Source organism: Protomyctophum parallelum, assembly GCF_964188405.1.
Source record: "Protomyctophum parallelum genome assembly, chromosome: 7".
Lineage (NCBI taxonomy): Eukaryota > Metazoa > Chordata > Actinopteri > Myctophiformes > Myctophidae > Protomyctophum > Protomyctophum parallelum.
This window is the reverse complement of record NC_139705.1, coordinates 26,281,616-26,308,960: the sequence shown is the minus strand read 5'-3', so window position 1 is coordinate 26,308,960 and position 27,345 is coordinate 26,281,616. Positions and strand designations below refer to the sequence as shown.

At 43.3% G+C, this 27,345-nt stretch overlaps 1 protein-coding gene across 1 annotated transcript in view; it reads right to left on the bottom strand.

Moving 5' to 3' along the window:
• slc26a6.1 (solute carrier family 26 member 6, tandem duplicate 1) overlaps positions 1-22,901 on the bottom strand; it is a 30,078-nt gene extending 7,177 nt beyond the window's left edge. Inside the window, exons 1-16 of the mRNA XM_083769194.1 lie at positions 22,771-22,901; positions 21,344-21,483; positions 20,342-20,452; positions 17,842-17,990; positions 16,369-16,533; positions 16,035-16,187; positions 14,756-14,838; positions 13,786-13,933; positions 11,966-12,079; positions 10,832-10,909; positions 10,092-10,187; positions 8,312-8,418; positions 7,185-7,257; positions 6,085-6,174; positions 2,037-2,207; positions 1-41 (exon numbers count right to left, since the gene is read on the bottom strand). The exon at positions 1-41 is cut by the window's left edge and continues 14 nt beyond it. Coding sequence (XP_083625320.1) covers positions 1-41; positions 2,037-2,207; positions 6,085-6,174; positions 7,185-7,257; positions 8,312-8,418; positions 10,092-10,187; positions 10,832-10,909; positions 11,966-12,079; positions 13,786-13,933; positions 14,756-14,838; positions 16,035-16,187; positions 16,369-16,533; positions 17,842-17,990; positions 20,342-20,452; positions 21,344-21,359 — 1,595 coding nt within the window. The 5' untranslated portion in view covers positions 21,360-21,483; positions 22,771-22,901. The remainder of the gene's footprint in view (positions 42-2,036; positions 2,208-6,084; positions 6,175-7,184; positions 7,258-8,311; positions 8,419-10,091; positions 10,188-10,831; positions 10,910-11,965; positions 12,080-13,785; positions 13,934-14,755; positions 14,839-16,034; positions 16,188-16,368; positions 16,534-17,841; positions 17,991-20,341; positions 20,453-21,343; positions 21,484-22,770) is intronic.
• Positions 22,902-27,345: the final 4,444 nt, after the last annotated feature.

Sequence of the window (27,345 nt, the reverse complement as noted above, 5' to 3'; positions counted from 1 at the left end):
AAAAACATGCCGACATCCTGGACCTCCAATTCTTCCACAACCTAAAAGTAAAATACATTAAGCACCCTTGTTGTGACACACACAGAGGAACAATACATAATGATGGAGGATTTCTACAATCATTTCATAATGCAAACGATAACTCATGTTGACTCTCTGCATGTGTTCAACAGAGGCCGTGCTTTCATGTTTTGTCATTAGCTTCATAAAGAGGAAGGGTGGACGACACGTCTAGACAGTACAAATGTTAATGCCTCCATTACATCTGTTTATAAAAGACTGGGATATTTATGAGTGTTTCAACCATAGACATATAAACGAAGACGCCCTTTCCGGCTCCGAATGTGCTCAAGGGAGGGCAACATTTTCCGCAAGATTCCTTGCGAAGCGTGCGTCACAGAGCGTGCGTCACAGAGCACATGTTCGGGTCTGATAAATCGCAGAAAAGATGTGTTGTGATTGGCCAGCGTGACGTAACGTGCCGCCCCTCCTTCAACACACATCGGTCCAACGAACTGCAGCGGCCAATGAGGCATCTCTTTTTTTTATATCTATGGTTTCAACATTGAGTGATGGAACATGGACTATATGTGTGATTGTCTGTAAGCCAAGGAATCTTGCACATAGACATATCACTCAGTGTAACTCCACATGTGTGTGCGTGTGTGTGTGCACGCACGCATTTGTGAGAAATATGGCAGCATCATTCATATTGTCAGTACTATGATTAGCATTATACCACCAATTATATAGGTTAATAGACAGTTTTTCCAGACAAAGAGAAGGGGAGATTATCGGGGCAGTCAATCTCTGAGGAAATACGAGTAGAAAGTTCATTTTCTGAGAATATAAAGGCTGAGGAAGGCTGAGGCTGATTATTCATTCAAATCCTCCCACGCCGTTATTCAGACTTGGTCTGAATGGCATTGCATAATTACTTTGGTGGAGGCTAAAAATAGTTTTGTTAGCGCGGGCCTCTAAGAGATTGATGTCTGAACAAAATCTGAATGCATCAAACTGGATTCATTCTGCAGAATCTTACAAACAATTCCTCTGGTGGAATGACAGCCAGATGAAGGTTTGAACTTTGAAAGGCCATCTAGCTGTGATAACCAGGTGCCATTTGAGCACAACGCAGCAGCTGATTGGGTAGTTATCTCATGCTGGCTACAGTATTGTTACTACAGTACAGTACACATAATCTGCAGTCTGATGGATTGTCTACAAAATAGTATGCCGTCAATCTCTTGCATGCATGGGCAACTGGCGGCCCGGGGGCCACATGCGGCCCTCACCTTCACTTAATGTGGCCCTCAGGTTAATATCAGAATACTGATATACTATTGATTTCAGTTGTTGATTCCAAACATGACCCACTTTAATTACTAGCTGAATGACTAGTATTTTAATTGTATTGTCTTTTTTATGTCCAATGCATTTGTATTTAAGATCATAATCATAAAGTTAACATAAGTAAAAATGCATTTGAAATAAATTAAAATTTCCAATTCAAACACAGCAAAAACAAGTCAGGATTTAAATTCAAATATAGCAAAAATAGCTAGTGTTTTGAGCTTGTAGATCGGCAATTTTTGCTACGATAGTAATATGCAACGTGGCCCTCTGGAGTGAGTGTGGAATTATAGTGGCCCTCTCCATCGTCAAAGTTGTCACTATGTAACGTGGCACTGAAACGTTTGCAATTGAAGCCTACTATTTTGTCATAAAGACCTGTATTATATAAAATTAAGGACCGCATGCTGCCGTTCACTTCCTTGTTTAGTGCTCAGAAAGATGGCTATACTTCGGTCTCCATTTCTGACTTCAACATGCCTATTGTTTAAAATATTAACGCTTCTAGAGAGACTCCATCGTAATCATAGCGAGGTAAGCAAGCAACATTATGCCTCCCGGGTTTTGTACGGAACGGAAGCCCCTGGCTTTCAGAGTAATAGCTGCCATATCTGCCCGGCACCACGAGCTCCTATTTTGAAAGAAATCCTGGCGCTGATTGTGTTAAGGAAATAGCTCCTCACCTTGCATAGAGCTGTCATAGCCATGGAGTCCATGAAGTTAACAGAGCTGAGTTCTAGAACCACACAGTGTCTGTGCGTTGCTGTCCGGACTGAGGAAGAGGATGAGGGAGAGGAGAAACATGAAGAGCTTTGATCCACAGCTGGGTTGTCCTTCCGTCCACGCATTACTGTCTTGAAGCAAAGAAAGGGAAAACAAGAGTATCAACATTTTGTCTCACCCCATACAGTAGGTCCAGGGCCAATCTAAGGTGAATGTTTTTGAGAAAAACATCTTCGTCCCTGGGTGGATTTGAACCACCAACCTTTCGGTTAACAGCCGAACGCGCTAACCAGTTGCGCCACAGAGACTGTGGCCAGCATTATAACAATTATCTATACCCAGAGGGGAGGCATACAGTAATTTGGTTAGACATGGCATTCGTCCCGACTGGATTAAGGTTGGTGAGGGGTGCGTTAAAACGACCGGATTAAGGTTGATGAGGGGTGCATTAAAACGACCGGATTAAGGTTGGTCAGGTCAGGGGTGCTTTAAGGTTTGGGAGCAGGATGACATTTTGTTGGGATTATCGCAGGTCACAGGATTCAGGTGGGATTCCTGCGGGATGGGATTCAAATTTGTATTGTTCCTTGTATCTTTTGAATTAAGACTGCATGGAAAAACAGTAATCTAAAAAAGAACACAAAATCCATTTCCTTTCCTAATGACCCTGCAAGACCCGGATATATTTCTACTTGCAAAAAAGAGATTTCAACCATTCAGATGGAGTACTTTGGAGAGGACAATATGTTTAAAACATTTTTTTCATGCAAATGTCATGCACATTTATAATAATAATAATAATTTACATTTGGGGGATATCTTTCACAATAATAAATGAACATGTTCTAGACATTCTAATGATAACTAAAAATATATATATATTACCGGATTTAACTTTTTTGTGAGGAATACCTTCCAGTGAAAAAGTTAAAAATTGTAAAAAAATCCAGAGATTTTGAAGTTGTGTGAATTTCTGCCTCTGTGTGGGGTATTTATATGCAAATATCATGACCAATGACATTGTAAGACTAGACAAGCAAGATGGGATCGGGATTCGGGAGTCATTCTACCATAGGATGGGACTTTTAAGAAACAGCACTGTCTGTCTGTCTGTCTGTCTGTGGTACCAACAGGTGCAAAAGTGGCGCTGTTGAGCTAGAAACAGAGAGAGAGAGAGTGTTGCCTGCTAATTACAATGTGGAGCATGTGTGCATGCGAGAGACAGAGAGAATACCACAGTTGTGAGAGAGAGAGTGTTGTCTGCTACGCGGTAACTCTGTCATTTCTCAACCGTTTCTTACGCGGTCACATGGGGCGCCTCGCCGGAACTGGGCCGGCACCCTGTGGGTCTGGAAGTTCCGGAGACCCCCACTCAGAGTTGCACCACTTAGTTCACACAGGTGTGATTTGTTTTGTGGGAGTGGGATGGGACGGGAGTGAAAATCCATTGCTGTGTCACCGTCATCCTCTACTCCACACACAGCTCGTCAGTGCTGCTTTGTATGCTTTGACAGAAGCTAATGCTTTCACAGCAGCCCCAGTGGCCTAATGGATAAGGCACTGGCCTCCTAAGCCAGGGATTGTGGGTTTGAGTCCCATCTGGGGTGTCTGATAGCAGAGTGGCGCAGCGGAAGCGTGCTGGGCCCATAACCCAGAGGTCGATGGATCGAAACCATCCTCTGCTAACATAAATTTTTAATGGTGGGATCACTGGAAGTTTATAATTTTTTTTCCCATTTCATACAAAAGTAGAATATCATGGCTTAAAAATGAATCAATTAAAGTACATAAAGTACTGACAAGCAGTTTTTTATACGTCCAAATATGGTCAACCAAAACTCCATACATGCCTACTGTATATATGGGCCAGAGTAATATACAGTAGTAAGAGAGTGGCGACACTAGCGTTGACTCCCATTGTAACAATGGAATGCGGAAGTGCTCATTCTATAGTGGACTGTGGATAATGCTCTGGCCTCCTATAAGCTCTGGCCTCCTACCTGCTGACATCCATCTGGGGTGTCTGTCAGCAGAGTGGCGCAGCGGAAGCGTGCTGGGCCCATAACCCAGAGGTCGATGGATCGAAACCATCCTCTGCTAAACAGAGTTTTAAACAAAGCCCCGAGCCAATCCATGTGCTCTGCTCTGACCTATTACTGTACTCGGATATTATGTTTTTACACATTTTATGCAAATAAACTGTGTTACAATCACTAATAGCAGTGTGTTGTATTCATGAAAGACTAGTTGGTAGTCAAATGCGAGTGTGTGCGCAGTCTGCGCACACACTCGCATACACCTGCCACACATACGTAGAGTAAAATGATGTCATATTTCACCAGCTGCACACACACACACGCACTACTGGGTAGTAACAACATTCATATCACACACTCACACTCACACTCACACACACACACACACACACACACACACACACACACACACACACACACACACACACACACACACACACACACACACACACACACACACACACACACACACACACACACACACACACACACACACACACACACACACACACACACACACGAGGCCCCTGCTATGTGCAGATGCTGGCATTGAGGCATGTGAAAGTAGCATGCAGGTGAGGTGAGTGAGACAGAGGTACCGTGTGGGAGGTCTCGACACTATTATGTAGAGAAAATGCAATGACTCAGCTGGATATACATTTACATTTTAAAAGGCCTATCCTCACACATGCACGGATTGCACGCACGCACACACACACACACACACACACACACACACACACACACACACACACACACACACACACACACACACACACACACACACACACACACACACACACACACACACGCACACACTATATAAAGATCTATACTGTATACACCCTCACACACATTTATGACTTCTCTCCTCCATCTCACCCCATCATCTCAGATTTTTATAGATAATAACCATAATAACCTTGCCCGTTGTGTGTGTGTGTGTGTGTGTGTGTGTGTGTGTGTGTGTGTGTGTGTGTGTGTGTGTGTGTGTGTGTGTGTGTGCGTGCGCTGCGGTCGCTTGCGTGCATGCGTGCGTGCGTGCATGCGTGCACTTGTGTTATTATACTTGTGAGGACCACATTAGCACCCACTATAGCAAAATTTGAGAAATAGAAAAGATTCAGGTTGAGGTTAGGATCAAAATGACAAATTTCAAGGTTAGGTTGAGTTATGCCTCATTTAGACTTAGTTACAGTGTTGTTTTTGTCAGCAAATGTAGATGTTAGTTTTAGTCATAGTCTCTTCAATAGCTTTCATTTAGTTTCAGTTAAATATCATAAGATTTTAGTCGACTAAATCTACAGTTGATTTAGTCGACTAAAATGTATTTTGGTGGCCCTTGATGCCGTCGTAATGGCTGATTTTACAAGCTTGTAGATCGGCTATTTTCAGCAAGCAACCAAGTGTAAAATGACTTATAAGTGGATCTCTTGTCCACTGGTCCCTTCCTAACATTTTAGCCTAGTTTTTATTTGTTGACGAAATTGTCAGTATATTTAGTCTTAGTTTTAGTCATCATACTAGCTTAGTTTCCATTTAGTTTGTCAGTGAAAAAAGGTAGTCGACGAACATTTTTCGTCTTAGTTTTAGTCAACGAAATCAACACTGCTTATTTAGTTGCATGGCACTGTCACTCAACAAAAATAGCGGATCTAATAGCTGATAGCTAGCTGGTCTACAAGTTACGTAGATATGCAGTTTTGGGCTTTACAGCTTTAAAAAACAATAATAAGTGCAGAAAATTGCCATCCTAAATTGTCGATGTCCTCACAAATATAATATAGTAATACGAGCGTGTGTGTGTGTGGGTGTGTGTGTGTGACGTGTGTGTGTGTGTGTGTGTGTGTGTGTGTGTGTGTGTGTGTGTGTGTGTGTGTGACGTGTGACGTGTGTGTGTGTGTGTGTGTGTGTGTGTGTGTGTGTGTGTGTGTGTGTGTGTGTGTGTGTGTGTGCGTGCGTGCGTGCGTACCCCTCTAATGTCATTGAAGACCATTTGAAGATTGGCGAAGTAGAGAGAGCTGGAGCAGGAGATGATAGTGATTCCAGGAAACTGCCTTGCCTTCAGAACACATAATAGAGGTAAATGTAACTTTAGAGTAGAAGATAATGGCCCAACCACTGAAAATGGAACCCATGTTCTTTCACATGGGAAATAAGAAAAACACTTTCTAATCATAGACGACAGTTTGGTTTGGGGGAGATACCCAAGCAGATATGGATATGGCTGAGAGAGAGAGAGGGTGAGAGAGAGAGAGAGAGAGAGAGAGAGAGAGAGAGTGGAGTGGTGGGAAGAGAAAAAAAAAAAAGAGAGAGAGAGAGAGCACAACAAAAGCCTAATCATTTCACACTTTGGTAGACGTTTTGGTTTTGTACTTACTCATGATGTAGCTAGTCAAACTGCTGACATATAACATATATCGTTGATTAAAACATTATAATCCAAAAATAGTGTCTCATTGACTGACAAGGTGAATACATAACCCAGACCTCAATGCCAAAAGTGTCCTTCCTTGCATTTTTTTCTATGCGATTAATTCACCCGAAATGTACCGTGTCATTACGTACATCCACACAAGTCAACGGAGAAACGGACAGGCATTGATGCTCAGAGCTAAGACACAATGCTTCTGAGGAGAATGTGGCGCTTCGATGTGTGACAGAAGATGGGGGACTTCAGTCAAAGATCCTTTTTAGTGTGGACTACGTGGCATTGTTGTGCTTTTTGCATTAGTTATGAGACACAGCCAGGGTTTGTAAGGCAATCAAGTGTTCCCCTTCCCCAGTGCAGCTACAGAGCTGCGGGATCAATGTAACACACCTGGTAATGATATAAAGTGATTGAAGGTGTGAGATTTACTACGTGGTCTAATCAGAAACCAGCCAATTAGAATCAAGAATTGGGACTAACCCTAGAATATACATTCTAGAACATGTTTTGACATTGATGGATTACGTAATGGAATCAAATGTAAGAAAAAAAAAGAAAGAAAAAAAACATCGTTTGAACTTTGAACTAAGCGAAACAACCCAACCAAAAGCATACATCCTTGTGTTATTGTCTATGCTTACCTCCGTATAGAGCTCCAGGGGTCTGTAACAGTCTGTAGTGGGGATGTGACCCAACAACACACTGGAGGAACTACTGTAGGGAGAGAGAGAGCAGAGACAACCAACCACAATCAGAAACAACTTTATTGTCAAACGATCGCAGGTGAAAAGAGGGGCTGAAATGCATTTTTGCCCTTAACCTTGCAGTTAACAGGAAGAGTTAAAATGGAGAAGAGAATCTGAGAAGAAAGGAAAAGAGCAAATAACAGGAAGGTGTATTAAAATCAAAAAGTATATTAACATACATAAGGTGCATATAAAATCAAGAGTTCCAGTGTAGGTAATTTAAAACTTGGCCTATGTCAGGGTTTATGTGTGTGCTTTACTAATACTAATCTGTATTTCAGTGTGATGGGACCTGGTTGGAGAGTGGTGGCAATCAAGGATTGGAGGCAGCTGGCCAGTGCCTCCAATCACTATAAAAGAGCCACCTTGCCAGTGGTTCTTTCTCCTCCGCCTGTACTGGGCCACACCTGAGCATGGCCACACAGGGCATATTGTTTGTTTGATTCAGTCCTCAGTTTGTTGGGCAGATTAGTTTCCCTGCCAAGTTTTTGTTGGAAACAATGTGTTATTTCTACTTTAAAATTAATGATTCTATTTAATAAATTACATTTTTCCCATTCTTGTTTCCCTTCTTTGTTATGGTCTGAGAGCCGGACCTTAAAGAGGGAGTGCCACAATTTTTGTATTTTTCCAGTTTTTCATGTGTATGTCGGTGACAGTACTTCATTAGACACTAGTGCAGTGGTGTATTAACTTTGTATTTAGGGTTTCTTCCTGAAGGTTGAACCCTTGACAGTCAAACGGGCCAATGAAATAAACAGTAATATAGTGACATCACACTATCAGCCCCTCCCCTAACCCCTCCCCTTTTATCATACAACTACAGCTGTGGGTGCGGCTTCAGTTCAGGTGGATCACCACCCATCACCTGCACCCACCAGGCAAACCATGAACTGGTGGGCGTGCCCACATAAAAACAACATTTTAACAAATACTGTACAAAGAATTAGACCTGATGATCATGTTTTAGGGTGGACTCCATCTTTAACTAACACTGTGTACTGATGGTATTTCCCACTAACCGCTGGGTCCTGTAGATGAGAACCAGCAGAGAGAAGGCTGCGGCCACGGCCAGACCCAGGTCCAGGTTGAAGATCAGGGTGGACATCACAGACACCACAAAGACCATCTGAAAGGGAGATATGGGGGGAGAGACAGGACTTTAACTCTTGAACCGGTCATTATCAACATTATTAAAGCCATCTAGGCACGAAGTCGAAATTTAAAAAAATGTCTTCTAAATCCTGACAGTTTTCTGAAATACCTATGTTTCTGTATCAGTGGTGCTCAATATTTCATGTCAAGGACCCCAAAAATGATGTATATTTGGCCACCGACCCCCATCTGAAAATATGTTGTTCCAGAAGCCCCCCCCCCCCCACCCCCAGAAGCAAAGATTTGAGTTAAAAACGTTCACTCTGAAAGATTTGCATCACATTTTCACCAAGATGTTAAAAAAATAGCAGACATTTGTTCGAACACGCCTACAAAGTTTGACAAAAACTCACACAACTCTGTTTAATTTAAAATTTTAAAAGAGACAAGGAAGCGTTGCGTGATTATCAGAAACTGAAACAGGTGCTATTTGGAGAGGGTTCAGTTGTAGATTTAACTTCCTTCCCTTTGTAGTATAGGCTGACATCCAAATGAGAGAATCAGGCGAACTTAAAGGACCACTTCACCACTTTTCAACCTATCTTCATATAATAGGTCCTCACTAATAATCATGAAAAAAATGGCGCAATTTTTTTCTACTCGGTCTGTGTCTCATAGGAGGGCTGTGGGCAGTTCAGAAACCGTCTTCCAGTGACATCATCGATGGGGAATCCAAGCTAATAGAAACGGCAGGCTTTCTAGTTCTGAAAAGTTGCAATGCGAAAATGGAAGCTATCGTTCTCACGATAATGAAAATCTAAACATTTTTGTAAAAAAAATCTTGGTTTAAAAATAATCTGCCTAATGATGATGTCACTGGAAGATGGTTTCTAAACTGCCCACAGCCCTCCTATGAGACACAGACTGAGTTGAAATAAATCGTGCCATTTTTTCATGATTATTAGTGAGGACCTAGCCTCGATAGCCAGGCTTTCATTTCGTCTGCGCGAAAGATGAAAGCCTGGAAAAAGCCGTGGGCTGAACAAGTCTAAAAGTGGGAGTCAACCCTTCCGGGTGGGCGTCGCTCTAAATGATGTGACGTAGCGCTGCACTAGGGGGGAGAGGAGGGGCCGGGGGTGACGGACAGATCGATGAGATCCAATCAGGGTGCGCGCATTTCTGAGGCGCGACCCGCCCCTCTAGACGAGAAATGTCTCGCTCTGGGTCAGGCTAGTGAGGACCTATTATATGAAGATACGTTGAAAAGTGGTGAAGTGGTCCTTTAAGAAGAATCGAAGGCACTCCCGTTCAGTTGAGGCAAAAAAGCCATTCTGGCTTGGCAAAGGTAAACGCGCAGGTGACCAACGTCTTGTCGGCTCAGAGGCCTTCATGAGGGTCACACAACTCACGCAATCAAGATGTATCAGTCAGATTTTTCATATTCCAAATATTCTATAATTGCCTTCTGAAGTTTGTGGGCACTTGTTTCTTATTCTTAATGGAAGCCTGAAAGAAAAACCTGAAAAACCTGAAAAACCTGAAAAACCTGTGTGTGTGTGTGTGTGTGTGTGTGTGTGTGTGTGTGTGTGTGTGTGTGTGTGTGTGTGTGTGTGTGTGTGTGTGTGTGTGTGTGTGTGTGTGTGTGAGAGAGAGGGTGTGTGTGTGTGTGTGTGTGTGTGTGTGTGTGTGTGTGTGTGTGTGCCCTACCAGGTCCAATCGGTCCGATGCCCAGAGCACACACACATCTTTGAACTGTGCCAGGATCCCCTGCAGGTTGACGACAATGATCACTGCCAACACAGCCTGGAACGAACGCACACATGCACATGCACACACACACAAGCACACAGACACACACACACACACGCGCACACACACACACACACACGCACGCACACACGCACACGCAGTAGTAGTAAACTATACTGTAGTAAATTAAATTAAGTCAAATGCATTCATGTGATATCAGCAATGTTTAAATCTTAAAATTAATGAACTTCATACAGTAGAGCAGTGGTTCCCAAAATGGGGTCCGGGGACCCCCAGGTGTCCTTGAGGGAGTTCCAGGGGGTCCCCAGCTAAATGATAGTGAGGGAGTTTGGAACCAAATGGACCCTTATGGGACTTTAACTCTGAGAGTGTACAAATGGAACCATTTGTACACTCTCAGAGTTAAATTAACATTTATTTTACAATATAAATGAGGGTCCCAGAGATAGAAATGCTATAGTCTGTAGACTAATATGCATGTCAAACTGGGGGTCCTTGAAAAAGCCGTAAAACTCTTCTCTTATGGGGGTCCCTGGCTTATCTTTTCAAATGGGGGTCTGCATGCTAATACGTGTCAATGTGGGGGTCCTTGACGTGAAAATGTTTGGGAACCACTATAGAGTGGTAAAGTAAAAGAAAACAAGATGTTAGATGTGATATGAATGAACCCTTTGGACCTTTGGCAGCTGCTCAAAGAGATGGCCAATCTTCAACAGGATGGTTAGAATCATCAGGGCTGACACCAGACCAGCCATCTGACCAGAGAAATAAAAAGGTCCCCCCAATGAAGCAGTGTTGAAAACTAAATGGAAACTAAATGAAAACTAAGCTATGATGACTAAAACTAAGACTAAATATACTGACAATTTCGTCAACAAATAAAAACTAGACTAAAATGTTAGGAAGGGACTAGTGGACAAGAGATCCAGTATAAGCCATTTTACAATTGGTTGCATGCTGAAAATAGCAGATCTACAAGCTCACAACGCGTAACCACCTGTCAGTGGGGAGTGTTGGCTGGGAGGAGGAGTAGGACTAAGGCCCTACACGTCCTCTCTGGGGGGGTGGGGGGGGGGGGGGGTAACTACCTGTCAGTGGGGAGTGTTGACTGGAAGGAGGAGTAGGACTAAGGCCCTATACTGGGGGGTCAAATTATGACAGGCAATTCAATTTGAAATAGACACTCATGGGGTGTGTGTGTGTGTGTGGGGGGGGGGGTAACTACCTGTCAGTGGGGAGTGTTGACTGGGAGGAGGAGTAGGACTAAGGCCCTGTACGTCCTCTGGGGGGGAGGGGGGTACTACCCGTCAGTGGGGAGTGTTGGCTGGGAGGAGGAGTAGGACTAAGGCCCTATACGTCCTCTCTGGGGGGGGGGGGGGGGGGGGGGGGGGGTTTACTACCCGTCAGTGGGGAGTGTTGACTAATGAATGAATATCAACATCCTAATACATCCTAATACATCCTAATACTGGGGGGTCAAATTATGGCAATTCCTGCTGTCGAAATATGACCCCCCAGTAAAAAAAAAAACACTTTGTCGGCTATTTTCAGCAGGTGTAAAACCAGTCAATATACGACGGCAACAAGGCCCGCCAAAATGCATTTTAGATTTAGTCGACTAACATATGATATTTAGTCGACTTAAACTAGACATTCTGGGTGACTAATGTGACTAAAACTAAATGAAAACTATTCAAAGAGACTATGACTAAAACTAAAATCTAAATTTGCTGTCAAAAACAGCACTGCAATGAAGCCTGAAATATATCAATGATCGCATGAGGTATATTTAATCAATATAAATGAACAACCTGTGTCTTCACCCCGATGCTGTCCTGCACCATACTGCGAGAGAAGGAACAGCTGACGGCAAAACACTGGAACACACCTCCAATGGAGTTACACAGACCCAGAGCCAGTAGGTCCTACAGCAGAGAGAGAGACCATTAATGGGTGTTATTATTTCTGATTAAATAATACATGTACTGTATGGTCTACAGAAGCATATTTGCACGTGCACGTGAGATAGATCAGCATTATATGTGACCATATTTGACCGGGAGCCTGCCATCGCGCAAACTCCAGCTTTTCACCAGATAAGGAGAAAACCTTTTTTTTCTTTTTTCCAAAATGAGTTAATAGCACAGGCAGACTCTTCACATACTAGAGCATGTCTGAAATAAGTGTAAGAGCTGAAATCAACGTAAATATGGAATAAATGCTTAAACATGTGGCTAGGTGTAATGTTATGTTAGTCCACAGAAGTGAACCTTTCAAGCCTGTTTTCTCAACTCGCTGTTTCTATGCAAGAGATTACTCTATAAGCAATATCTCCAAAACTGGTTGGTCAAACTGAACAACCAATATGTCAATTTGAAGCTATGATTCCCGAAAAGTCCAATGGCAGTCCCTCAGTCAAATCTAATTTATAACATATTATAATATTAATAAATAAATTATATATACCTGTATACTGTATATACTATACTATAATATACTGTATACTATAGTATACACTGTGTGTGTGTGTGTGTGTGTGTGTGTGTGTTAGCACGCACACAGTATTGATCCTCACATCCTTTCCATTGTCACAGATCCTTTGACTAGAGACAAAACAGGTCACGTGTCTATCACTGTCAAAACAGACAATTAGTTGCCTTTGCCAGCTCTTTGAGTGCTAGCCATAGCAAATGGCACCCCCTAGAACTTTAGTTATAGCCCCAGTGGCCTAATGGATAAGGCACTGGCCTCCTAAGCCAGGGATTGTGGGTTCGAGTCCCATCTGGGGTGTCTGTCAGCAGAGTGGCGCAGCGGAAGCGTGCTGGGCCCATAACCCAGAGGTCGATGGATCGAAACCATCCTCTGCTAAACAGAGTTTTATAAGTCTTTGTGTGCAAGAGAAATACAGCTGCTTAAAGAGATGAACCATCTTCAACAGGATAGTTGATGACTGTCACCGTACCAATCAGCTGATCACAGACATAAAAGATAGAGCTTGTGTAAGTATCTGACTGCTTTGTTGCAGAGACTTATTCTGATCTGGAACATCACCACAATTCAACTAACCATCTGGGACGATAAAATACAAGCAACAGTATGGAGTTAATCATCAAAATAAATGGCTGCTGTACATGCAAATCCTTTTCCCATTTCAGGAAAAATAACCAGCCAAAGGCTGTAAACCACATTTTCCATTACGCTACGCTTTGCTTCATCGTTCAATCTGATGGAGTGAAATCCCCTGAGCTGTTTTCAATTATGTTTAACTGGGTGTGTACAGTGAGGGCAGAAATTTAATTAAAACTTAATTGCATCAGAAACTCTAAAGTGATGAGGAATCAGGACATGCTTTACAAAAAACAAAACAAAACATAAGGTTATAAGTATGAATAAATGAAATCTCAATATATATTCCATATGTTGTTGGCTAGTACTACTATTGATAGCCACAATGTTCAGACATTAAATTATCTCAACAGTCTATGTTAACATGAAGAGTTCACCCTACAAATAGATGGCCCAGATGGCCAATTTGAAAGAAATTCAGATTGACTAGTTTTGCTATAACTTAATCAAACTGAGGTGAATTGGGTGGAAACATAACACAGTGTAAGAGCAAACAAGTTTGCACCTGACTGGAGTCAACGTGGTATCCGTGTTTGTGGGCGAACACTGTGCCCATGGTGGAGAGGAAACTGAACCCCACCAGAGCCACAGACAGAGCAGGAAGGAACAGCACGCTGGCCTGGGAAAGAGAGGGGAGGACTGGGGGAGAGAGACTGGAGAGAGAGAGAGAGAGAGAGAGAGAGAGAGAGAGAGAGAGAGAGAGATTGGTATGGAAACCTAAACATAAAGGACAAAAACCACCTTCGTAGGATTGTGAGAACGGCCTCAAAGATTGCCGGAGTTAATTTCAGTAGTCTACTCTAGACCAAGTATTTAAAAATCAGGTGCTTAAGAAAGCCACGTCCATTTGTACGGACAACTCCCATCCACTCAGCTCTGAGTTCAAGCTGCTTCCCTCTGGCCTTCGCCTAAAAGTTCCAGGGGCCAAAAGCAATATGTATAAGTTCTCCTTCGTGCCTGTAGCTATCCAGGCTCTAAATGCCGATAGGAGGAGGAGGTAACTTGTCACCTGACTTGCTTGTATGAATTATTTATACAACTGTTCTGAAAATGTTATGAATTTCAATGTTACACTGATACCTTGAACTGCCACCCTGTTTTATTGTTCTATGTGTACTATGTGCCTTTTTACTGTGTGTTTGTATTTCATGTTACCTGCCTGTGTTATGCCTTGCTGTAAACCAAATCGCCCCTCGGGGACAAACAAATAAATGAACATGAACCTGAGATAGAGGGGTCGTTGGGTCGTTAGGGGAAGGGCATAGAAAATAAGAAGACAAAAATGATAACATTATTTAAATGGTTGGTAGTGAGACACCAGGGCTGCAACTATTATCTTAGCTATTATCTTTACTTAAATTACTTAAATTAGTCATTGATTAATCAAGAAACGTGTTTTATTTAACTGTTGCACCCCTATGATTCAAGAATAAATGATTGAATATGTGTCTACTGTCTACTATGGCTCTACTGACCCACTGGGTATGTGTCCCACCACCTGGACTCTGTGTTGACCAGCGAGGTCCATCTGCACCGACACGGCTGTAGCCGAGATGATCTGAGAAAACAAAGGAAAGCAAGGACATGTTAAGCACTGTTAGAAGACAGAAGATACGAACTATTTGTCATTTGTGTTGCTGCAGGTGATCTGTGATAAGGGGCGGGCAGGCAGGCAGGACAAGCGTGGGAGTGCACACAGGCTGTTTAAAGTTAGATTGTGCAGTTTAGTCCATCTACAGCTGCTTTCATATTTGTAAAACAATCAGGTATATACATTTGATGTGATTATATGCAATTATGTGGTTTATATGTGTTTGGTTAAGCACACATATAAACATAGTTATGTTTAAAATAAACAGTCTCTTTCTAATGATCCTCAGAACTCTATTATTTTAACTGCTCTGCCACAGATTATAAACGGTCCTTTTTTCTTTTTTTTTTACCAGTTTAATTATATTTAATGTGCCCATTGAAATACCTTTTGTAGTGTTCCAAACTTCATATTCCAAATGAGCCCACACAAGTGTGAGCTTGCCAAAAGGGGGAAAGAGAAAAAGTGGGGGGAAAAGGCGTGGAACCGGCCGGTTGCCTTAATAGTGTGAGATTTATAGATTTTGGGGCCTAAATACTATATTAGAAGCTTTTTATCAAGAATTGATCAATGTCACCATGGACCACATACTGTACAGTGTACAATGTACAAAAAAGGGCACATTGTCAAAAGGGCAGGGGGTGCTCTAGCACCCCTAGTGCCTATCTGTGCACGCCACTGTAGGAATGTGAGAGACGACACGTGATAAAGACATTGTTACAGTACGTACACACCACACAGTAACCATGAAACACCATCCGGAACCACTTATCACTGTCACTGAGTCTGAGCCAGCATCTGTTTATCCGAGTACAGGGATAGAGAGGAAAGGCCAGAGGTAGAGAGAGTGAGTGAGTGAGTGAGTGAGTGAGTGAGTGAGTGAGTGTGTGTGTGTGTGTGTGTGTGTGTGTGTGTGTGTGTGTGTGTGTGTGTGTGTGTGTGTGTCTGTACGTGCGCGTGTGTGTGTGTGTGTGTGTGTGTGTGTGTGTGTGTGTGTGTGTGTGTGTGTGTGTGTGTGTGTGTGTGTGTGTGTGTGTGTGTGTGTGTGTGTGTGTGTGTGTGTGTGTGTGTGTGTGTGTGTGTGTGTTGCTTGCGTGCAGCCGTGCGTGCGTGTGCGTGTGTGTGTTTGGGGCTGTACGTGCGTGCGTGTGTGTGTCTCTCACTAGTATTAGTTCCCATGGTATGGCGACAGGGAGCTTGTTTTTAAAGCGCTCGTTCAGCAGTTTGCCTGAAACAAGGATCACTATGGAAACCAGTGAGACCAGCAGAGTTCCTGGCACCACACTGGTCATTCCTGACAGGACGTCTTTTAGAGTCTACATAGGAATGCACAAACACACACACACACACACACACACACGCACACGCACACACGCACACACGCACACACGCACACACGCACACACGCACACACGCACAAACACGCAGCATGGATTGATATCTCTGGGTTGGAATTGTTGGAAAAGTGTGGACGGCTGCCTGCCTGCCTTAACTCACCCATGCTGAGGGCAGTAGTCCAGTGTGTTTGTGTACAGCTATGCCGGTCAACAGTGGCATCTGCAGAACTATCACGTGTATTCCTGCTGCCGTGGTGTAGCCTCTGATGACCGAGTTAGAGAGCCAGCGACACACGCCACCTCCACGTAACACGTACAACAGCAGCTGGAGAGAGAGAGGGGGGGGGGGGGGGAGAGAGAGAGAGAGAGAGAGAGGGAGAGAGAGAGAGAGAAATAATTGTCTCCAATGTTGTGTAGAATATTGCAAAAATAAAGCCTGTGTAGGACACTGTTTAAATGATACATTTATGGTTACATGCATGTGTATATGTGCATTTTTGTACTGGTCAACATGTCTAGGAATGTTTCAGATTTCTTCCTTGTAATCATGGGCGTTACTGTGCATGTACTGTATGTGTGTATGTGTGTGTATCAAACCTGATAGAGACAGGTAAGTTAATGTGACTATTATGTTGAGAGACACTTGATGGCTGGTAATCCAGTCTGGCAGTGTGCCGCGGGTTCACTCCAAAGTGAAAGCCACAAAAAACATAAAAAAGAAAGAGACGCTTGATAAAGTCTCGAAAAAGGCTGTGCCACAATGTGAGCCACAAAAAACAGTCAAATTCATGACAAACTTCCTGCGCTGGAAGCCTCTTAAGCAGATTGTCAATTGATCAAAATAATGTTGTCTTTGAAGAAGGCAGCTCAGCTGCCTTCTTTTTGAGGCAGAGCCTCTGTATAACTCCTGTATAACAGGGTCATATATTAAATCCTCACAAAAGTCGCTGAGTATATTCCTGTGAAAACAGATTTGAACCAGACTATGAGCCGCCCTATCAGCTCTGCGAGCAGCAATAATCATACATAACCTACATCCATTTCAAACCCTCCACCTCTGTCACGGAAATGAGAAAGAGAACAAAAATGCAGCTATTCTGTCGCCATTTAAGGGATCGTGAGTTGCATCTAGGGCAGTGGTTCCCACACTTTTTCATGTCAGGGACTCCCAAAATGACACTCATCAGCCCGCGGACCCCAATTTGAAAAGATATGCCAGGGACCCCCATAAGAGAAGATTTGTACGGTTCTAGCAGTGATTCTCAACCCGTTTAATTTCAAGGACCCCCAGTTTGACATGAATCAGGGATTAGGCTATGGACCCCATTCAATGGCATTTCTGTCTCCGAGACCCCAATTTATATTGTAAAATCAATGTTAACAGGTCCATTTGGTTCCATTTGTACACTCTCAGAGTCCATTTGGTTCCATTTGTACACTCTGAATGTACTCTCATTGTCTGTCTGTGTGTGTGTGTGTGTGTGTGTGTGTGTGTGTGTGTGTGTGTGTGTGTGTGTGTGCATGTGTGTTCACCTGTATGTGTGTGTGTGTGTGTGTGTGTGCATGTGTGTTCACCTGTATGTGTGTGTGTGTGTGTGCATGTGTGTTCACCTGTATGTGTGTGTGCATTCACCTGTATAAGCCCACATATAACGGTGATCTGTATGGCCACAGACACTTTAGCTGCATTCACAACATCCTCGCTCTCCGCTGCACCGTTACCAGGCAACTCCATGTTAGCCGTCACAGACCCAATCATGATGGACACGACAGCAAATGTACCTGTCGCACGCGCACACACACACACACACACACACACACACACACACACACACACACACACACACACACACACACACACACACACACACACACACACACACACACACACACACACACACACACACACACACACACACACACACAGTTTACATCCCCAGTGTCTTAATAGATAAGGCACTAGCCTCCTAAACCAGGGATTGTGGCGGGTTATAGTCCCCTAAACCAGGGATTGTGGCGGGTTATAGTCCCCTAAACCAGGGATTGTGGCGGGTTATAGTCCCATCTGGAGTGACTGAGTGACAGTGGAAGTGTGGTGGTCCACTGACTAACCTGATCAAACGTAATATGGATTTGACATCAATGGGTCAAAACCACCCAGTGTGCTAAACAGCGTTTTAAACAAAGCTTTAAACCCATCTTCATGCTTTGACCCAGAGCTTATGGTGCTCACTTGCATGGTTTGAACCAATGCAACTAATAGGGGGATCATTGTAAAGACGTTAACAGGAAAATGGTCTAGGTTTATATTAGGGATGTTCCAATCAAGTTTTTTTGCTCCTGATTCGATTCCGATCATTTGATTTTGAGCATCTGCCGATACAGATTTTTCCCGATCCGATTTATATTGTATAGAACAGTGGTTCCCAAAGTGTGGTCCGGGGACCCCTAGGGGTCCTTGAGGGAGTTCCAGGGGGTCCCCAGCTAAATGCTAGTTTGGAACCAATTGGACCCTTATGGGTCATGGACCCTAACGGGTACATTTGGTTCCATTTGTACACTCTCAGAGTTAAATTAACATTAATTTCATAATAAATTGCGGGTCCCAGAGATAGAAATGCCATTAAATGGGGGCCCGTAGACTAATGCAGTCAAACTGGGGGTCCTTGAAATTAAACAGGTTGAGAATCACCGCTAGAGCCGTACAAATCTTATCTCATGGGGGTCCCTGGCACATCTTTTCAAATGGCGGTCCGCGGGCTGATGAGTGTCAATTTGGGGGTCCTTGACATGAAAAGGTTTGGGAACCACTGGTATAGAACACGTTTATGCCACATCACAATAGTACAATATCCCAAATCACAGGCAATATCCAGTCTAACCATATCCATATCTATCATGATATGGATTGATACTAGGGATGTCCCGATCACGTTTTTTGGCTCCCGAGATTCAGATCATTTGAAAATAACGTGATCGGCCCCCGATTTCCGATCACCCGATCCGATCGGGACAACCCTAGTTTATATAGCTAGCGGATGTGTTTGCTGACATTTTCAATCTCTCCCTCTTCCAGTTCTTGGAGTCACAACATAACAGTTTAGTCTTGAATTGGATCATGAGCACACTATAGCATGGAGTAGAGTTTTCAGGTAAGAGAGGAGTGACGCATCAGATTTACTATCTAAATGACACACATAAAAATGTTATTGAGACAGTCAGTAGGAGAGCGGAGGGAGGCAATGTAGTGAGCTGTTCACAGGAGAGGAGGCTCCCAGAACAGCACACATAATTAATTTGTATGCAATTAATGTTTTAGGGCAGGGACAGGGAAGGCATTACGTGAGACATGATGGCAGTAAGATTCAAACATGGTTCCAAATGACTCACAAGGAGCATGTTCGGTGCAACTGGCTGCACCCAATGACATTATCTTTTAAGCATACTGGGGAGAGACAATACTACTAATTAGGAACTTAAAGTATACTGCGATAGGCTGCCGTGTTAAAAGGCTGTGAACTACAGCATGAGTCACTATTTATAGTGACTCATATAAATAGACTATGTGACAACTGGGTATAGTCTGGTGACCACCGGAGAGACAGTCGGGTGACAGGCGGAATGTAGATGGCACCCGGGTGAGCAGTATGGGTTAGCGCCCCAGCCTGTGTGAGGAAGCCCAACAAACCTCGGTGAGGCCTTTAGGAGGGCCATTATAATCCACCACTACTGAATGGAGTGCCTGGTGCTGGGAGTCTGGTGCAACGCACAGGTCCTGGGCCTGGTGAGAGCAGGACCTGGTGATACGTATAGGAGGGGCCCGGACAGGAGTCAACCCACAGAGCCTAGTGCCCAGTCCCGGCAGAGTAGTTCCGGAGCAACAGATTGTGTGGCCTTGCTTATTCCCTGATGGACTGATCGAGGGTAGCTACTGGGACTTAAGTCACGGATGAGTGATGTTGTCACAGGCTGGTTACATGAAGTCAGAGATCCACATTGAATCCATGCCGTTTCTATATGGATCCTGAGATCCACATCATTTCCTACACTAGTATACACATCAATTATGTGTACACCTACTTACTGTGTAATAACTGGTTGAGCCACTAAGCCTCACACTCTGTTACGCTCACCAATGGAAAGGTGTCTGGAGGTGCCAAAGACGAAGTAGATCAGAAGAGGGTAGAGGGAGGTATACAGACCCAAAACAGGAGGAACGCCTACCAACATGGCATTGGCCATACCTGGAGAGAAGAGAGAACAGACAGAGAAGGGGGGGGAAGGGGGTGGGTTATGAGAAAAAGTGCCTCCTTGAGTTACTTGGGTTACATCTTTTGATAGTGCTGACATGACATAATAATCCCATCTAGTGTTTCATTAGTGCGATGGAACGTGACAGAATAGGCTACAGCTGAGCTTGTTGCGCTGCATGAACACAGTAACACACACGTTGAAAGGTGGGTAAAGAAGGAGTGGTCAGTGATGTTACTGTTATGCAACACGGAAGTAGTATGGACTTGAAGCCGTTTATAAACCAGTCAGTCAGTGACATCACTGACGAATCCTTTGTGTTACTCTTCCTGCGACCGATAGCCCCTGAAACCAGGCTTTCACCGTCGTCCTGACTCTTTTTTTTCTCTTCTTCTTCCCCCTTCATGGGCCCCTTGGGGGCGCTGGGCCTCGGTGCATTGCACCGGTTGCACCGTCGATATTTTCGCCACTGCTGTCAGAGCTGCTACATGGTTTTTTAGTTTTTGCAAATGAACGGCTGGAAAATGGAGTCTACAAAGTACACATAGTTCATGCATAAACTTTCATTAATGTTTATATCTGGTTTTAGTATATGATGTATTTTCTCTATTATTAAGGTTATTGTAGCGGTTAGTTTGCACTGGGTGTGGGGAGGGGGGCGGAGCGGGGGTCGCGAGACATTCGTTTCCGGGGTTCCCCAGCCAAAAACGTTGAGAACCAGCTGTGCTATGCAATTACAATACCGCTTGGTTCTCAAACCTTTTAATTTCAAGAACCACCACCGTGACTCAGCGAACTCGTGTACAAATATGGAGCCGTGATTTGGTTCACCTTGTGGCAGCTGCAGACCTCAGGTCAGGTATAAAGCTTGAACCAGCACTTACCCTGTGGCAGCTGCATAATGCCCACACTTAGCCCAGAGATGAGGTCTCCCACGGCGTTGTCTCTGATGGAGTAACGAGGGAGCCAGGAGAGGACAGGAACACTGGCCAGAACACAGCTCTTCAGCCTGGGGCCTGAACATCTGGGGAAGAAAGAGACACTGAATAGTATAACGAGAATTTAAATTCCGGGGGACCCCAGGGGTTCTTGAGGGAGTTCCAGGGGGTCCCCAGCTAAATGATAGTTTGGAACCAAATGGACCCTTATGGGTCTGTAACTCTGAGATTGTACAAATGGAACCAAATTGTAGTTATAGTTAAATTAACAAGTAAGAGGTGCACATGCAGGAAAGCTTACAGTAGCAATTATGTCCTGATTGAGAGGAAATAATTATCCCTTCACTAAGTCCCTCCCCAACCCATCCTTGTCCAATAGGCATGTTAGCAGTGAAGAAAGCTTGACCTGCATAGCAACCGTTGCTAAACTATTTGGATTGGCATTGGACAATCGCTTTTTGGGGTGGGATTTAGTGAAGGGCTAATTGACAGGCACTGATCCTACCGAGTTTGAGTTGCTTTCCCACCAATAAAGCCTCCTGATTCACTGTACCATACAGATACATGATCAGAAATAAATATATTTCCGTGCATGTGCGCGTGCGCACACACACACTGCGACACACATACACACACACACACACACACCAAGGTTATAATAGTTTTGGTTTTTTCATTATAGTTTAGTTTTAGTTAGTTTTGACATATTTTTTTCGAATTCAGTTAGTTTTAGTTAGTTTTTAGAGCGGGTTTGCTAGTTTTAGTTTAGTTTTTATTTTGTGAAAATGCTTAGTTTTAGTTTAGTTTTAGTTTAGTTTTAGTTTTTGCTGCCTTACGGTGCTGAAAAGTGCCGTAAAAACGGCTCGGGAAATAAGGAAAAGTACAGAATTAATTTAAAAGGTTTATATTCTAGATGTCCGTAAGGCATATAAATATTGTTAAAAAAACGATAACGAATGCCATTTTGTCTATCATTTCAGTTCGTTTTAGTTAGTTTTGTGAACACACAATACAGTTTTAGTTTAGTTATCGTTTTTTAATTTATTTTAGTTTCAGTTTAGTTTCAGTTAACTAAAATGTTTTTTTAATTCTAGTTTTCGTTTTTTCGTTAGTTATAGTTAACTATAATAACCTTGACACACACACACACACACACACACACACACACACACACACACACACACACACACACACACACACACACACACACACACACACACACACACACACACACACACACACACACACACACACACACACACACACACACACACACACACACACACACACACACTTACTTTCAGGAAGAGGGCCTTAATTACTATAGTGATCCCTGATAATTGGCTGTTAAGGTCTCTTGTAGTATAACTCACCGGCATCCAGCTTTCAATCTCCCCAAAACAGATCTAGACTTCTTTTCTGCACGCCGTCCGAGGAGATCCAGCTGCGCTTCATCCAGGGTGACATGACATGGCTGCTGCTGCTGCCCTTGGTGGTGCAGAAGATCATTTTGTACTTTCATCTGGTTTAGTTGTAGGCCAATTAGGTTTTTGTTCAAGAATATAGTTCTGTGCAAAACAGTGAGATTTTGTTGTGTTTCAAATGTGCGAATAAAGTTGTTGTGAGACAATTTGAATGAGGACGGTGACAGTAGCCAACTGCATAGAGGCACTTGAAGGTCATGAGTGTGTAGAGTGAGTCTATCAGCACTCTATCACACAGTGCAGCAGGAGTGTGTGTGTGTGTGTGTGTGTCCGTCCTCTCACACAAACACATGAACTCTCTCTCTCTCTCTCTCGCACAGTTGAACACACAAACTCACACGTGAGTTGGGGCGAGGCCTTGAACTCTGCACGGAGTGCACGCTGTGGTGAATTTACAATCCTACAAGCCTCCTCCCCCTCTCTCTCTCTCCCCTCTAGTCCCCTTTTCTCTCTCCCCCCTCTCTCTCCCCCTCATCCCCCCAGTCCTTTCCCCTCTTCTAGGCTATTCAATTACCTCTGAATGGCTCCTTCATCACAGCTCCCCTTTCACAGAGGCTCTATTGGCTCCAGTCCACAAGTGTAGTAGCCATACTGCTTCATGTGCAATAACGGTCACACTTACATAGTTTGTTTCTTTAATAACTCAGCTCAGGCAGTCTCCATTTGCTTAAAGAGGGGCACCTGGTAATGTATATTTAAAGTGCTGTAAACAAACATTAAAAGTCCATAGACTTGGCTGTGTTATATGACGTAGAAGTGCCTCTAGTCTAAACAACCCATTCCCTAAATATGGAGAAACAGGGATCCCCGATTGTGTGGATGACATACATGGGCAGTTGGGCACCCGTGAGTGGAGTTCTATTGTGCCACCACTTGTATTCAAGCAGTTGCACAGACATGACGCAAAGCTCCACCAATCCGTAAAACCTCCCGGTTTCGTGAGGTCAACATTACTATTACGTAATGTACGATATCGTTAATGACCGGTAATCATTGTGGCACGGCCCTTGATTGATTTGATATCTGTAATAATCACAGAATCCTGATAACTGCTAACCCTAAAATGTACAACCAGGTAGAGACCATCCTGTTTCTGGGATAGAACTAAGGGCCAAACTGGAAACCGCACCAATGCAAAACAGTTTTAAGGTCAAGGATAATAATGGTTCCAAGGAGTTGCGTGGTGAATCAGTGGTGTGGAGTGGTCTCAATCGACCGCCCACGACCACGTTCATGAATATTTGATTAAAATGTTGCAAGGTTGATGTAAATTTACTCTGGGGGAGCCCGGGATCGAACTGGGGGCCTCACGGTTCCCATCCTGCCACTCTACCCCTGATCCACTGCCACTGCGCAACACATGTGCAGAGCAATCCATACATCTACACTGCTGGATAGGGCTTTGTATACCTATGACTGATCTCATTGTTAGATTGAACAATCAGACCACCACACAGCAGCCCCAGTGGCCTAATGGATAAGGCACTGGCCTCCTAAGCCAGGGATTGTGGGTTCGAGTCCCATCTGGGGTGTCTGTCAGCAGAGTGGCGCAGCGGAAGCGTGCTGGGCCCATAACCCAGAGGTCGATGGATCGAAACCATCCTCTGCTATTTAACAGAATTTTGAAAATGGTGGGATGGGAAGTCTGTGAGATACCACAATAGAGAGCAAGGTGTAGTCTGGAGGGAACCAAACGCACACTGCATTGGCTGTCGCCCTTTTTTTTTAAGTTTTTTACTCAGTTTATTCCGTTATTAATTATCCATTTGCCAATTTGAAGCTGTTGGTCTATTTAAACATGATGTTTTTTTAAAGAAGAAAAAGGGGAAAGACATCCATATATAATGGCCTCTAAATCTCCCTAATTGGTCTAACTTTCGGAGTCCTAGACCACTAATTCCATGTTTTCAACGATATTTAGCAAAAGAAAACAGCAACATTTTCCAATTAATTACAACATTTAGATTTAATTAAAATGTATATTTTTAGAACACTTTACTTAAAAGCAAACAAATCAATTAAAATAAACACAAATAACATGTGAGAGATTGAGTAAAATACACATGAAATTAATGATGTTTTATTTGTTGTGTTTTGAGCTTGTAGATCGGCTAATTTGGAAAATGTTTGAAAAGCATAATTATGTCAAATAATGGACGATACATACCATAGTTAAGAGCCAATATTTCTGTCTGGCCCTATCTTTTATGTGTTTTAGGACAAGGTTCAACATAACATGGCGATAGGACATCACACACCTGCACATGACTATAGGAGGGAGGGAGGGGGCGAGAGAGACAGTGTTTCCACACTTGGGCAGAAAGGTGCGGCAGTTTTCCGCTGTCTGCCGGTGTCTCTTCCGGGTTTTTAGACAGCTGGTGGATGGAAAAGAAGCTCCATCCACACGGCTGAATGCCGCGACGGACAGATTCCCGGAAACGCTTGCCCCCGCGGCAAATGGAAGCCGCGAGGGGGAACCTATTTCACTCACATTACCCCACACTCACACTAACATAGCATCCACTTCACACAACATCAAAAGCAAAGGCATAAATAAATGTTGTGAGTGCTTGACACAGAATGTCACCTTGTCACCTCATTCGGAATCGTCAGGGGACAGGCTGACAAATTGTAAATTAGGTTGTGAATGCACACTTTACATCATGGTTAATTAAACACACCTTCGACAGAGAAGCAATTAATTAACTAAATCACTTACAGTAGTAGCACTCATTACTCAACTGGGATTGCATGAATGAAAACTCTTGGCCCTGCATGTGATGGAACATAATTGAACAACTTTACTTTTACACCACATTCAAAACGGTTATGTTGTTATGCAAATGTTAATGTTGCACCTGGGAAAAACGTGCAAATATCAACCATAGTAAGATTCCAGATTGGATTTGTGACAATTTAGTCACATGTAAGGATATCACTTATGGGTTGCATTTGGATAGCCAACATACTGGTGAAAAATGGCATAGAAAGTGATTTCGAGAATAGTATTTTTGATGCCTTCTCAACTATTTGTCATATACCATTTGTCATATACCATTGCGCCCAACCCGATAACTGCTATCGACGATGCACCAGTTACCAATTTCATTACCAGTTACCAAGCCAATTTCATAGCTTTTTCTTCACTCATAGCGAGGAGACTTATTCTCCGCAATTGGAAACCTGATAAACCTCCAACATTCACAAATCTCGGCAGAAATTTGTAAAGGCTTGATCCCCTTTCATTGAATTCATGATGCTGTATCCTAGCTGTTATAGGTGTTTTCCTACATGTCATTTTTCTGTTTCCCTTGATTTCTAGAAACTCTTTCAAACACGCTTTCAAAGTTTTTCATTTTAGCTTGTCATGTTTTATAGTGATAATTGGATGTGTGGTAACCTATTTTCCTTTATCAATTGTACTACTGTCTGGTTAGAGTCTGGTTGGTTCACTGTGTAGCCCCTTAATCTAGTAAAAGGCCCCAGATGTTCAGGCCCCAGGCTGAAGAGCTGTGTTCTGGCCAGTGTTCCTGTCCTCTCCTGGCTCACTCATTACTCCATCAGAGACGTGGGAGACCTCATCTCTGGGCTCAGTGTGGGCATTATGCAGCTTTTTATTGTATTTATTTATTTTTTTATTTTTTATATCCTTTATTACCCATTTATTATTATCATGGTTTATAGTTTTATTATTGTTGCTTTTGTTGTTGTTGTCTTCTTCTTTTGTGAGGGAACCGGGGAGGGTGGGGTATATGTGGGGTTGTTTGTCTATCAAAATTGAAAATCCTATAAATAAAGTTATAAAAGAAATTCCGAAAGTCAGTCAAAGAACAAGATCTTATCCTTTCGGGATTGGCACCAATATTGACGCCGATGGAACAGTCGCACAAGGATTTCGGGCCATAGGAGTATGCGCATGTACTTTATGCGCCAAGTTAACCCATTTTGGACGGGTTGGTGTTTGAAGCATTCTGTTATACTTTAGCTATTGAAAAATAGCAGATCTACAAGCTCATAGCGTGGCACCGAGTGCCGGGCTACAAGCTTGTAGATCTGCTAATTTTTGAAAAATCGTGAAAATGAGGCGCAAATTTGGAATACCGGTATATATTCTTTCAGCTCGAACGTTTTCAACTCAAATCTTTGCTCCTGGGGGGTCCCCTGTAACAACATATTTTCAGATGGGGGTCGGTGGTCAATTACAGATAATTCTGGGGGTCCTTGACATGAAAATGTTTGAGCACCACATAGAAACATTTTCAGAAAACTGTTTGTCCTCAGGTCGAAATGGGTTAACTGAATTGGCAACTAGTTAATGTGTGCTTCAGAAATCCCCCACGCGCCTTGGTTAGTACTGTACCTGTCTTAGCAGGAGCAAGAGGTTCATTGTTCATTGTGCATGCTGTGTTTCGATGCCTGGTCAGTGCTGAATCTGCCGTAACATTAGCATGAGCTCTCTGATGC